This window comes from Carya illinoinensis, chromosome 9 (assembly GCF_018687715.1).
Source record: "Carya illinoinensis cultivar Pawnee chromosome 9, C.illinoinensisPawnee_v1, whole genome shotgun sequence".
In the NCBI taxonomy this organism is placed as follows: domain Eukaryota; kingdom Viridiplantae; phylum Streptophyta; class Magnoliopsida; order Fagales; family Juglandaceae; genus Carya; species Carya illinoinensis.
The window spans coordinates 35,271,165-35,285,919 of record NC_056760.1 but is presented as its reverse complement, the minus strand read 5'-3'; the positions used below and the strand labels follow the sequence as shown (position 1 = coordinate 35,285,919).

Here is a 14,755-nt window from a genome sequence, read left to right as displayed (position 1 = left end):
TCAAAACTAAAAAAAAAATAAAAAATAATAACCAAACGGAGAAAATCAAAAGGGGAGGAGAAATGTTACCGTGCGCCGTGCGTCCGGCCTCGTGCGTCGTGCGAGAGAGAGGGATGATGGAATACGTGCGGCGGCCGGACTGGTTGTCGGTGGGAGGAGGGAACACCGAACACGGGGGCTAGGCAAAAGGGATTAGGCCGAACCGGGGGAAGGGACTCGGGAGGGGAGGGGAGGGGAATCAGGGGATCGGGGGGGCGGGGGTTGGGTTATGGGTTAGGGTACTAATTGAAACGGCGTCGTTTTGTTGTTAACAAAACGGCGCCGTTTCTCTTATATATCCGGTTATAAACTATATATATAATATATAATATATTATATATTTATATTATATATATATATAACGGGGCGGGGCGGGGCGGGGGAAAAACGGACCGGGGGGGTCCGTTTCCGTCCCCCGCCTCCGCTGGGGGTTGGCATACAGGCCGGGGGCCCCCGCCCCGGCCCTAACGGTGCGGGGCGCCCCGCCCCGCCCTATGCGGGGGCGGGGCGAACGGGGCGGGGCAGCGGGTTCCGGGGCCCCGCTGCCCACCCCTAATAAGTATGCCTTTTTATTGCAATAAATGAAGGCCTTCTTGCAATAAAAAACCCATTTTTAGCTTATCTGGTCATTGTTTTGTGTAAACATGGCTTCTCATTGAGTCCTATGTCCCCCTTGTTTAATTTGCCCTCCCCTGTTTCAACCTATGAATAGAATGAAACTTTACATCACTTTCATTGTTTATTTATTTTTGTTTTAATATTCAAAGAAAAGAATTATTATTTCCTTTTCCTCTCTAGGTTCCCACTCATTTAGGTGTCTAAAAATTTCTGGATTTATGCTTTGTCTCTAGTGTAACAATCCTTTTTCTTTTTCTTTTTTTTGGCAAGACTTGGGATGCTGCAACTGTCCGATAAGGCAAGTATCAGTTAGTTAATTTTTTTTTTTTATTTACTTAGTGATTAAGGAAATAATTTTAAGTATATTAATGTATTTTTTATTTTTTAAAAATATTTAAATTTATTAAAAAATATGAAAAGAAAAAAAAGTGATTAATAGTCATTTTAAACGGTGCTACTCAAGCGACAGAGTAATACCGCTCTTAAAATAAAAGCATTTATCAATTTTTTTCCAACGTGGGCATGGAAGACCTATGGAAATATTATTGATATGGGCTGCAAATTATTATCTTGGTTGGTGTAATTTCCTATTGACTTTCTTGGTAGCAAGGCTATGTATGTATGGCATTATCTTTCTTCTAGAAATTAGTGAGAGAGCAAGATTATCATATAGATGCAAAATACGATTGTGTAAATCCTACTATCTTCATAATTTTTGATAAATGTCTTAGATAATATTAATAACTCAATAAATATTTAAATATAAATTTAACTTAAGGTAAGAGAGATTGCCATACATGCTACGAGAAATGATTAGTTCACACAAAAATCTCATAAAATAAAATTTTAAAAAAATTTACAATTTATTATGATACATCAAATTATAAAATTCATTTTAATATAAAAAATCTAACTTATTATATTTATTTACGTCAATTTATAATTTTTCTTTTATAAAATTTATTTATCAAACTAATACTTCTCTAGTCTTAATATATTATAATAAAGTAACGCAATTAATTATTTTAATAAAATATTTAAAAAATATATAAAAGTGATTATAGATAGAAAAAATCTAGTTGCAAGTATAATTATATATTAATATGTACATTAATTTATTGTGATTGGTCAAAAAATAAATTTTATTTAAAATAGTATTAATTTAAATTTTAAATATAAAAAAATTAATATTAATATACAGATTAGTATACGATTTTATTTGTATATAACAAAACTCAAAATTTTTATATTTCTAACTGTACATTTAATTTTCTCAAATAAAATTAATATACACATTTTCTCCCACGTGTTTCTTTTCTAATCTAAAATTTAAAATTTAAAAATTCACTTCAAATAATTTTTCTCGTCCAGTGTGTTGGATCGTCGAATCTGTGTGTCGGATGTCCGACCGTACCATGAAAATCTTAGACAAAAATTCAAAAACTAGGAAAAAAAAACCCATTCGAACCAATAATTTTCTAACACGTGTAAATCGGAGGGAAGCGGGAAACCTGTGATCTGAGCAAAACCCCTACATCTCCGAGCACCATCATCAATGCCCGAAGAAAATCGTCTTAGCTTCGTTTGATCACCATCAATGTGGCAGGTTCTCTTAGCTGCAGCAGTGGCTGGATCCACTGGTCTCGTTGCCAAGCACCTCTTCGGCCCTAATGATACCGATGATCACACCCCCAGTGCTCTTCCCCAGCAGGCTGACAATCCCTTCCATGCACCGAGTTCTTGTGATGGCTCTCAAAGCGAACAGGATGGGATCTTTCGGTTTTCGAGCTCTGGGTCCCGGTCTGGATCTGGATCGAAGAACTCGAGGATTAAGAAGGCGGCTCGGGTTAAGAGATCTGGCAGTATAGAGCGGGAGACCGAGGTCCCGAGGAAGAGTGCGAGGAGATTCGCTGTTCGCTTAAAGAGGAGGAAAATCAGCAAGAATGTGGCCTCGAGCTCTGCATCGTCATCTTCTAAAGGTACAGTCTTCTGATTTTAAGCTCGTTCCTGTTGCCGATCCAAATTAATCTTAATCATGTTTCTTTGATTTGGTACCCGTTGTTAAGATGTCGGTTCTCATTATTTTACACGGGAAGATTTTCTTCAGCCCTTGTGGGTGTGGAGCTTTTCCGTGATTCAGCGTTTGATATCATAAGCAAGCTCTTAACTTCCTGTACAAAGTGCTAAAGAGTGCTTTATTTATTGAAATGAGAAAAAGTAGGTCATATTAATTATTACAATTATCATTATTTTTACTAAAAGGAGAAGAAGAAGCCTTTATATGATTGATTGCAGCAAAAGAACACGACTTGGATTATACTGACTAACCAACAACCTTGTTTTTTAGTCAATTGTAATGAAGCTCTATGGGTCCAACTCCTAAATGATTACTAGCCAAAATGTGTGCCCTTCCAAATGATAAACTTAATTCCTAACAATTAAAAATTATTGTTTCTCTCACAGAAAGCTCTTTTCTATTCATTTTTAACATACGCCTATTTTCATTTTGTTAGTTTGGATTGTTTTATTGCAATTTTTGTTTATGCATGTAAGTTTGTATGTATGTATGTTTGTATTATGTGTTATAGGTGCTTGCTAAATAGCATTAAGGTTTAAAATTATCTCATGTTCTCCTATCTAGATGGCTCTTTATTTGGCTGGGGACTTGGTGTTGGGATTATGTACATGATGTCAGCGGGGAAATCTGAGATCAGTAAGCTGAATATTGCTGTGGATGAGACTGCAAAAGTTGTTCAAGAATTAAAATCTGAGATTGATAAAAAAAGATCATCCTATCATCTCGGCATTTCGGCTTTTGCTAGTGAAGTTGATGCAGTGCCAAACAAAAACTACAGCAAGCACACTCAACTTGCAATAGATAACTTTGGTACAGGAAATAGGGACCCTAATGATATCAAGTTTTCTGGTCGCTTGGTTATTGACGATGGTGAATATGCAAGTAGTGTTCTTACTGAAGAGCCAGAGCCAAGAATGCATGAAATCAATCAACTTGAGGCTGAGCTTGAGTCTGAACTGCAAAAACTTCCTTGGTGCATCGCTGAAGCTTCTCACCAAGAGGAGAGAAGACCAAATTTGGTTGATGTAAGAATTTCTCAAGTATTCGTTTTCTTTTCTTTTCTTTACTTTTTTTTATTTTTTTTATTTTTATTTTTTGTCTCTGTTAGATTAATTCTCCTCATTAAGATGTGTCATTTATAATATGGCATGGTACACCGCACTTATCTCTTACCCCCACGCCAGCCCAGCACCAATTAATGTAGATTTTCACATGAAACAGTGTTTTGTATAATTGTAAGTACAGGGGTTTGCATCTTTGATGCACTCTTATGCATATAACTAAATATTCATAAAATAGTCTGGACTAAACATAATGCTAGTAGATGCAAAGTCTATGAAACTTGGAGTTGACAATAATCATATTTACCCAGAGTAAGAAGTATCAATTCTGATGCAGCAAAACAGAACTGACAGGAATGCCACTTCTAACATGTACCATTGGGCATGGTAATTCATGCAATGTTTTTCTCTTTTTGAGTCTGCTTTTTCTCCTATCTGCTAAGCTATCTATTTTTCTGCTGTATTAGAAAAATCTCTTCATTTGACTTGGGACTAGTTGCGCAGACTGAAGTTTCAGCAATGGATTTTTGTGAAGCCGAAGGCCAGAATTCAGGTTCTTATCAGCATGGGGTGGTGCCAGCTGAGCTTGATCAGAAACTTTGCCATTTGCTCATTGAACAACAGGAACACCAAATCGTGGAGCTGGAATCGGAATTGAATTTAGCCCAATCCAAACTCAATTCAAAGGAAGCTGAGCTCCAAGCACTGAAGGATTGTGTTAGACGCCTAACTGCTTTCTCTCTGTCAACCGTCTCAGGTAGGCCTTTTGAACTAATTCCATTATAGCCATATAAACAAACTTCAATTTTTATTTACAGCAGACTGAAGTAGTAAACCAAAGTCCTGACTATTCCAATGGGTTGCATTGTTTTCTAGACGATGAAACTGAGGCACATGAGGAACAAGAGCAAACCGGTGAATGCGATTACACGAACAAGACTGAATCTGAATCGAAGAAAGTAATGGTTGGGATGAAAAGATCTGTTGACTCTGAATCTTGCCTTCACTACGTAAGATGATGCAATACTTGAGGTGTGGGTGATAGGGAAAATAGTATAAGTTTCAAAACTTCTAGTAGTTGCTCTTCTTGCATTCTGCACATGTTATCTAAAAAAATTTAGTAGTCTTATAATAATTTAAATCTAGTGTCTATCAATCAACTCTGTTCCAAGTGATTCCCAATTGACTTGGCTAGCCTGCCTGCTCCCCTTCTCTGAGTGCCATGGCCCAGAAGCGAAGCCCGAAACGTTAGTTGACTTTTGGTTCGCTTGTCGGTATAGAACATGAGTCAGTGACTCAGTTGTCCGTTCACATCAAAGATTTTCCTAAATTGCACTGCACACTCAGTAGGTGGGTTTCAATTCTCCAGGGGTAGGAATGGAAAGTAGCCACATTGAGTGAGAAGGTGGTTGGTCAGTGAGACAGATGAAAAAGGTGGAGACATTGGTGGGGTTTTGGCCCTTTCCGGAGGATTTCCTTTTCCCATTCTGTGAAGATTCCCATCCTATGAAACTCTGAGGGTTTTTTTCTCCATCACATTTCACATCCTTTTTGGTAAATGAAGACACTCGTTGAATGTTATTTCCCTTCTTCGTGCTTATGTAAAGTTAGTTCTTTAAATTTCAACACTCCCATTTTTTGACAATATGGGGGGTACCGGCGACATGTTTGGAATTTCAAGACTCCAACAAACTCTAAAAGATCCTAAGCTAATAGCAAATCGGACAAGAATAAAGATATTCTTACATCTATTTTGCAATTTATTTTATGACCAACAAAAGCGATAATATCATTTTAATAAAAATGCTAATATATTTTTGAGTGTCACTACTCAGCATCCTCAACTTGCTCTTTTAAGACTACGTTTGGATGTTGAGCAGAGTTGAACTGAGTTTTTTATAAATAGTAGTGAATTAAGTAAGTGAAGTGAGTTATATGAAATCTATCTAAATTGAGTTTAAATATATTTGAATGTTGAGATAAGTTTAGTACTATTTATGAGAAATTAAAAAAAAATTGTGAGTCTCACGTACAAAGATATGTTGAATTAAAAAAGATTGTGAGTCTTATATATAAGGAGGTTTTAAGTTGAGATAAGTTTAGTAATTTGAGAATTGGGTGTTAGGACGTTAGATTCAGTTTAAAATTAAGTTAAATTGAATTTATCTCAGTTTAAGTGTACTGTTAATGCATTTTGTTTTTTTTAATATTAAAAAAATATATTTAAAAAAATACAAAAATTTATTTATTTTTAAAACAAAAATATATATATATATATATATATATATTAGCGACACACTTGAGGGAGCAAATTGAGTTCGACCTATCATTTTCCCTCTTTTATAAATGAGGGGGTTGCATTAAATGAGTGTTTGCGGCTTGGACTGTGTTGACATACATGATGAGATAGGAGATACTTGAATTAAATGTCCGACACTTAAACCTACTCCAAAAGATGTCAAGAGAAAAACAGTAATATTGACTTTGAAGTTTTTAATTTTTAATTTTTTCAGTGAACTTTGAAGTATTAATCAAGGCTGTATCAAAAACATGAAAAGCTAGGCAGTTGAAGCTAGGCCGATTATTGAATCAAGTACCTAGGGTTAAGCTATTGTTAGGCGTCTTAGGCCCCATCTTTTGGTGCAGATCCAGCCATCATGTGATTTAACCACTGATTTCTATTGTTGGTATACACCAACTGTTCTTTTTTGTTTTTTGTTTTTATGGTTGGTAAGGGCTTTTATCTGCAGGTATTAGATTGTGTTTAGAGAGGGAGGTAATTTTAGATATTATGTAAATAATAATAATAATAAAAATATTAAATAATACTGAATAATAATATAAAATAATAAAAAATAAGTGAAAAAATCAACCCTTAATACCTATACATAGGCTTTGGAAGGAAGAAGTGGGGTTTAAATTAAGAAGAAGTAATAATTGAGCAAACAAGTAGAGCACTTGATTAAAGGACCAAATTCCCACTTATTGATCTTTGAGTGATTGAGTTGAAAAACCTCAATATGACCAGAAAAAGAGTGGACAACCACATCCCTTATCCGTTAACTCTTCCTTTCAAGCTGTTATTCGTCCAAATCATCACCACTAATTACCATTCTTGAAACAGACAAACAAAACCACACTCAGCCAACCTCTAATGGGCTTCGATTGCTTCAGGAAATTTACTACACAGACGGCAAATGATTACCTTTTATATAATTTATAATTGAGAAATGATAATAAAGGTCGGGAGTGTGCAATCTAATGTAATTAATTTGAAAAATAATAAATAGATATAAAATTTATATAAAAAATTAATTTTTTAATAATAAACTAAAGCCTTTTACATTTATACATTCTGTTTGTAAATATATATTTTTTGTTTGACACGCTACGAATACATTGTACGAATCTTTTACGGTGAATCCATCCAACCATCCGTGCAAAATATGAAATAAAAATTCTCAGGGCACTTTGAATAGAAAAGCCAGGGCAATAACATAGGATATAGCGCACACACCCCATATCTGCTCTCTTCTAACAAGAGGAGAAAAAACTCGCATGGTTCTTAAGCAGAGGGACAGAGACAGAGAAGGAGAAAGGAGATAACTTTTCAATCTGAGAAGACAGAGAGGAAGAGAGAGAAGGCGAGGGAGGAAATGAAGATATCCACAAAACCCATATCGAGTCCTGGTCGGACTGAGAAGTTCCCGCCGCCATTGATGAGGTTTCTGAGGACCAATGTGGGAAGCAAAAGCAGGGGCAGGTCACGTTCTAGCCCAATGTTTGTTCGTAAAAAGAACGCTGCCATTGAAACCCAAGAACCTTCTTCACCCAAAGTTACATGCATGGGCCAAGTCAGGGTCAGGCGCTCCTCCAAACAGGCTGCCAGCGCCAGACCCGGTCGGGCCAGCGGGGTCCGAACCCCGAGGAAACGCCGGTGCAAATGGCTCAGAAATGCCCTGTTCTGCCACCATCTCGCTCGGAAGATCAAGCCCAAGTCGTGTCGACCAGCCTGGCGCAAGTGGGTCTCGTTCTTCAAAGCGGGTTTCCGAAGAAAAACCGAAAGTCGAGAATACTCGTCGAAGGTTGAACAAAAAATTGGGAATAAAAGCGAGCCTTCGGAGCAAGAGGATGAAGAAGAGGAAGAAGATGAAAAAGAAGTAGCTAAGGTCTTTGTGCCTAGTTCTTCTTCACCGCCAAAGAACGCTTTGTTATTGACTCGGTGTAGATCTGCTCCTTACAGATCGTCATCTTTAGCGTGGAGATTCTGGGGTTCACCGCTGAGGACGGAAGAAACAGAACAGAGTGTAGAGCAGGAAAACACAGAGGAACAGACGGAGACTGAGAAACCCCCAGCGGAAAGAGAGTCAATCTCTGATGAAGAATCCGGAATAGGTCCTGAAATGGAAGGAAAGTTGGAGTTTTTCAAAGAATTTGAAGGTGCAATTAGAGAAGGATTCATCAAATCTGTTTGTGTAGAAGAACTGAAAGCAGGGGAAGCAGCAGACTGTGTACGACCTCTGATACTCACAAGATGTAAATCAGAACCGGCAAGAACCGCAGAGAAGCTGTATTCAGAAATGAATTTCTGGGAAAACAGAAGGTTGGGTTTCGCCGATTCAAGCTCACCACATGTTTTGTGATTACTTAATTACTAATTTTTATCTCATTTTTGCTATATGATTTTTATAAATTTGGCAACTGAATTATATCGGTTTATATATATATACATATAATTAATACATGTTGGGCTGTACGAGAGAATCTCTATGGCTCTTTGGTAATTGGCCCTAATTATATAAACCAAAAGGTTGAGTTAGTTGTACACTGAAAGCGGAAACAAATGAAGAAGTTGTGTTCATCTACTCCGCCGGTGCTCATGGCTGCAGTATTTGTTACTTTCTTTGTTTTGTCATAAAAATCAATTTGTGTTTCGAATTAGTTTCGTGGAAATGGAAGTCTGTGTCTGTTCTGAGTGTTCTCTGCTTTTGCTTTATGGACCGGTTTGGAATTGGGGGTGATGGGATTTTGATTAATATAAGCATCTTTGGATACTCTGACCAACTTTTATAGCATTTGGTAGAAACCCATTATCATATCTTTATGAGATGTCCCACTTCTTATTTTAATACATGTTCATATATGACTCTCAGGTATCTATGTTTGTTTAAAGCAAGAGTAATAAATAATAAATAATGTAAACACGTATATCTTTTTCTTTGAATAAGTCTCATCCTATCGGGTTGCCTTTTTCTTGTTTTCAGATATCGCAATTAAAGATTTTAGACCCACTAATTTTATGTTAACCTAAAGTATGGTCAAAAGGACCTATAATGTGAGAGATTCGTGGACGGGTTGTTGTCTGTTAGCTATAGGACGTTGTATTTCAGGATGGTTAGGAAACATAATCCATCATTCGGTTCACAGTATTAGATGATACATCTGGGGTGGACATATACAAAGTTTTGGTTGAGATAGATTCATAGAATGTTCTGTTAGAAGAGGAGTAATACCTTCAGAGATTTCATAAAAGTAAACTTAAAAAGTGATGTGGTAAAATAGAGATTTTAAAGCTCTATTTTTTTTCTCTTTTTTTCCGTGAAGTAGATTTAACTAATCGCATTTTAGTCACGTTACTTTGTGAGTTACTTTTATGAACCAAACATTTCTCCTGTTAGAAACCAGACCCAGTTAGGACATTCATGGCTCTTGACTCTTGGTGTGGTTTTTTAACTGGAGCTGACTTTATTTAAACAGGACTAACTGCAGCAGTTCACAGGGATTTTCTTCTTTGTAAGTCCTGGAGAGAATGTACAACAATCAACTTAAACTGATGAATCGTACAACAATCAACTTAAACTGAAGCCATTGGATTCATCATATGCACATGCATACCTTGTTCTAGGATTTAAGCTTTGGGGGTAGTTCCATCATAATTAAAAGTGGGACTCGCAGAGGGCACAGTCCTGGCCCTTGGAGGAAGTTTCGGGCACATGCTATCTGTACATATACGGATTTTGGAATACTTTTTTTTTTTTTTTTTTTTTGTTGAAATAGGATTTTGGAATCCTATGGCTACTGAGTGTGGAGTCAAAACTTACAGTGGATTTTCAACTGCTTGATAGAGTGAAGGACATGGATTTAACAAGAGTTCCGGGAGTAACACCACTCTCTGTGGAATTCACTAGACTTATAGAAACCTCAAAATACTTGATACTTTTATGTGCTAGTGTTGATGATAGAAGACTTGTAAATAGATTTTTTGGGAAAAAAATGGTGTCATTCTGGGACCCATGGCACTTCATATCAGAATGGATGTTACAGGCTTTATTGGCTACTAAACCCACCCGTCATTTTTCATTTGGCCATATAACAATCTTATCATTTGCGCATTGAATTTCAATCAATTTGATTAGGAGCGACAAAAAATCTTTTAAATAGCAAATGACACCATCTGTTATGTTGCTTTCAAAGGACAGGCTTGTTTACTTAAAATATCTCCCACTGTGCTGTGTGCTCTCACACCACCATAACAAGCACTGATCCAACAACAAAAGTTATCATAGATTAGCTCGGAATATACAAATCACGAAACTATACTGTGAATGGATGTTGCTGTATTGAGTATTCCTTGAAAAGAAAAAAAAAAACCCTCTTCTGTTTTGAGCAAATACAATTTCCCCCTTGTCCTAGAGTATATGACGTTTCTCTCGAGGTAGAAGCCTAGATTATACGCTACCTTACTGCACCAGCGTTCAGGCTTTCAGGAAAAGTAGGACCCAAAAGAAATCACGCCACAAGAAGACCCCAAATTTTTCACCCTATATGATAAGAACAGAACAGAAAAGAAAAGTGAAGTGCTGATGCCTGCACCTGTAAATATCACCGTATGAGATGGTCACGGACCTTCTCACCGTATGTTTGTGTGTGTACACACTCTATATCCTGACTTTAGGCTGAGATTGAGGAGGTAAAGGTTAGGAATAATTAGCAATTAGATTGAAAAGCTGAAAACGGTTTCTTAGTGTTCAGTGTTCCCAGCAGACAAATCGTGCAAAACCATGAAGCAGACACTAAAGCAAGAAGAAAACATGTGTACAGCTTTTTTGTTTTGGAAAAGCTATCTGTTATATAATATAGGGATCTGCTGGTTTAAGTCCTAGGGTATGAGCGTGGTCTATCAAGCAATTGGGGCTGGTAATTGAAGTAATTATAACAACTCAAAGAAGGCCCAAAGTTGAAAAGACGAGCTTCTTCGCTCACAGGCTAGCTCGAGTCCCTGGTATCGGTCCCAAAGTCCATTACAGGAAAATGGAGAACAGGTACTGATTTACTGATTTTTGTTAGAAAGCCCATAATACTATTCGACTACTCTCAAGAGTGTACAGTCTCTCTTCACAGGTCCCCGCTGAGGAGTTGCTGCAAGTTAATTTCAGATAATTCAAAGAGAAATTTCCTCAATGGTGTGAATGCAGAGCTTTACATCTGTGATTAATGAGAAATGATATTTGCAGTCGTGGTTATGCAAGCGGCATGCAGTCGCTTTAAAAAAAGTGAATTAATATGAGACCTATATAAAAAAAAATTATTTATAATTTTTTTTTATTCATTCCGTATAACCGTTTACATTCCGCTTACATGTGCCGACTACATCTAGCAGTTCTGGTGATTAATACAATCGATAGTACACAGAGAGAGAGAGAGAGAGAGAGAGGTGTCAGGACAGGTGAGATGGGCAGTTGAAGTTGCTGTCTGCAATTTTGCTGCTGGGATTGAAAAGATTATGAGTCTTGGAGTCACTGTCCCAGTCATACTGGCAGTTGCTGGTCATAAACTCCAGAAACACCCATATTCCAGTCCAGCCACGGCATAGCTGTTGATGTTGGACCCAGCAGGATACACATGAAAGATAACCTGCAACCATATGGCAATGTTATTTTCATACACCACCAGTACCAGCAATTAATGCAACCTTTTTGCCTAAGAAAATACTATAACTATGTGTGGTACAAGAATATAGATTAACCATCCAACTAACATTTTAATTGAAAGAGAGAAGATTTAAGAATCCATCTTAAAAGAAAGATTATATATCAGAAGCCGTGCATCTCTGTTATTTACATCTTTTTTATTGGAGGCAAGTTTAGTGCAGTCCAAAGTTCAAGTTTTCTGGTAATCTTTGGCGGCAAAAAACTGGTACAATTTTTTCAAATTCACTAGAGCCGAACCAAACAGCACAGAAACCTTGTCATCGGTAACCCTTTCTTTCTCTATTAATGGAGTGTTGCACGGAAAGGCCGACAGAATACAGCATACTTTTGGCTATTTAGTGCTAAAAATTCACATCCTTCAGACATATCCAATCAATAAATGTCCATGTTTGATCTTGAACCGTTTGGCCCACTAATAATTTCCATGAAAATGACTGGAGCTCCATTTGACCACTCTCAATATTGGGGGAAGGTACTTTCCCAATGCCACAACCTTTTTTTCATCTGCAACTGGTTAAGATGCAATGAGCTTAATCAGTTCATGGGACCATGCAATTCCAGTTCTGATCTTTGAAGTCTTCCATGATATGGTATCTTTTGAGTGCCCATGATATAAACTCTATAAAGGGGATAACCTTCTAATATATTCTGAGAAGACCATGAATTTTGTACGGCCGAGATAACATCTAATGAGTCTCCTTCTATGATCAAGTTTTTCATTCCAGAACTTGTGACTTCAGTAACGGCCATCAATGCCGCTTTTTCTTTCCCATGCTTGGATCATCGGAAAGTTCTTTTTCAGTTTTAGACCACTTGTTATTATGTAAACTTTGTTTCTAGTATTCATTCTGGACTATCCTCTTTATGCTGTTCTTTCCAAAGTTGTGGGGGATCCATGGAAATGATATTCACCTGGCCAACATTTATGAGGAGCCAGCTCCAACGGCATAATCAGGTGTTCAGTATTCAGTAACTTGCAAAAAACTTAAAACTTACATTTATAACTTAAAAAAGTACTCTGAACAACAATGTATCACTTTCATATATAAACAGCATATTGACCATTCAAACTTTGTATCCTTTATGGTTCAGGAAACTCAGAAACAGATCAATGAGAGTACAAAATTCAGCCTTTGAATACAATTTTGCATTTATTCTTCCAATGTTATCTCTGGAGCAAAATAGTGCTTAGTAATTAGTTATTATGTCAGCCGTTTTAACCTATTTGGTAATATGTATACTGTATATGACAGCTAAACCAGCCTCCCCATGGTCTTATGCTGTGAAGTGGGTAGACATGAGTTATTTATGTTTAGAATTTCTCCAAAATTCTGGAGAAAATGATAAGGGAAACAGGCTGAGCCGGAGTAGGTGTGGGTAATGTGACTGATGTCCCTCGAAAGGACATTTATAATTATAAACACATGGAGCTGTCCTGACCATACAAATAATAATGCAATATTAAATATATAAAGCAGCTTAAAAACCAAAAGAAAATTACATATATGGGTATGGCTACACTAACATAAATGTCCCAACCCAACACATCGACATCTGTACCTTTCAACTTATTGCTGTGTCGATTGAGACGGTTTCACTTGCCAAAAGCTGAGAAAAATACCCCAGCTCCTCTCTTTTGCCATGCTTATTCCGTGAACACACACCTCTTGACATAAAGGTATCCCCTTCTTCCCTGTATATATATATACATAATATATGACTGATTTTACAACCTCAGACAAACTGATATCAGTTCTGGAATGCCATGGAGCTCAAGCCTAGCATCACCACTTTCCTTTTTATCTTCCTTCTCATCACAGTGCCTTACTTCTCAAGAGGTTTGCTCTTATAAATATATGCATATATATAATATTTTATTCTGTCTTTCTCCCTCAACATGTTTCATGGATGTATGGTTTTAGGGTAAGCGCAGAAGTGGAAAAAGAGTTGTGTAAGATTACTGTCAGACACTGATTTAAAGTTGGTTTATGATTAGGGAGTTGCAGAGAGTTGGATACTGAGGTGTATGAAATTGATTATAGAGGTCCAGAGACCCACTCATCAATTCCTCCGCCTGATCGCTCTCGTGGAAAACCACCTTTGATCCATCGAAAAACTGCTCTGGAACCTACCAAATCCAAGGGCATAAGGGGTGATGATATTATAGGAGGAAAAGTACTAAAAGTAAGTCTCATGATGCATTAAGTCATTTATTTCTTATTTTGGGTTTCTTCATATTTTAGGAGTTAGCTCAAATTGGTGGTATTGAAATGTACTTATATATATGATGGACTTGCAATTTGGGGTCCCTTATGAATAACCATTTATGCTACAATATATATGTTTGGTAGCCAAAAATATATGAAATAGAAAATGGGGTTTGATTCTAATGCATTCACAAACCAAAAAAGGGGTTTCTACAGGGGCCTAACAGCAATTAATTTCACTGATTCACACAAATTCACTTATTATTTGGATCATCATGAGGACCTGGATGAATATGGAAGTTAGTAGGTTTTTCTTTTTTTTTTTTTTTTTTTTTTTTTTTTTTTTTTTTATAATTTCATTCATTCACCATTTATTGTGCTGTTGTTTGTGTTGCAGGCCAAGAAAATCCATGGTTAAGATGTTTCAGAAGTGGTGGTTGTAGTTTTTTTTTTTTTTAATCAAATTGGAAACAGTTGAGTTGATCTCTTATAGATATTAGGATTAATACATAGAGAATGAGGATGTAATATATGACATTAATCTTGTGTTATATTTTGTTTATCTAGCATGCAATTTGTTCAAATGAGGGTTGTGTGATTGATCTTTGTTTAGAGAGTGAGTTAATATTGAAACTATTGTTAAATAGTACTTATGGCTTTAAGAAGAATTAGCTTAATAGCCATATATATATAGTTCTTATCATGACTCTGTAAATTTTGCAAGAAATATTGTGAGCATTCTCTGAACTTTGCTTTGACAAA

General features: G+C 36.6%; 3 protein-coding genes across 4 annotated transcripts; all 3 read left to right on the top strand.

The window, feature by feature from the left end:
• Positions 1-2,034: 2,034 nt before the first annotated feature.
• LOC122277818 lies at positions 2,035-5,495 on the top strand. The gene is made up of 4 exons (XM_043088005.1): positions 2,035-2,636; positions 3,299-3,759; positions 4,300-4,552; positions 4,672-5,495. Exons 1-4 carry the CDS (start codon positions 2,255-2,257, stop codon positions 4,812-4,814), a joined length of 1,239 nt encoding a protein of 412 aa, XP_042943939.1. The 5' UTR covers positions 2,035-2,254; the 3' UTR covers positions 4,815-5,495.
• Positions 5,496-7,208: 1,713 nt separating this feature from the next.
• LOC122274992 lies at positions 7,209-10,018 on the top strand. Of its 2 annotated transcripts, none has more exons than XM_043083884.1 (2): positions 7,209-8,398; positions 9,575-10,018. In XM_043083884.1, the coding sequence occupies exons 1-2, from the start codon at positions 7,452-7,454 to the stop codon at positions 9,627-9,629; spliced, it is 1,002 nt and encodes a 333-aa protein (XP_042939818.1). In that variant the 5' UTR covers positions 7,209-7,451; the 3' UTR covers positions 9,630-10,018. The 2 variants fall into 2 exon arrangements, with proteins under 2 accessions (XP_042939818.1, XP_042939819.1); XM_043083885.1 differs by having other exon boundaries at positions 7,211-8,398; positions 9,553-10,018.
• A 3,347-nt stretch (positions 10,019-13,365) lies between these two features.
• Positions 13,366-14,755, top strand: LOC122276491. Its single transcript, XM_043086266.1, has 3 exons — positions 13,366-13,624; positions 13,783-13,970; positions 14,391-14,755. Exons 1-3 carry the CDS (start codon positions 13,552-13,554, stop codon positions 14,409-14,411), a joined length of 282 nt encoding a protein of 93 aa, XP_042942200.1. The 5' UTR covers positions 13,366-13,551; the 3' UTR covers positions 14,412-14,755.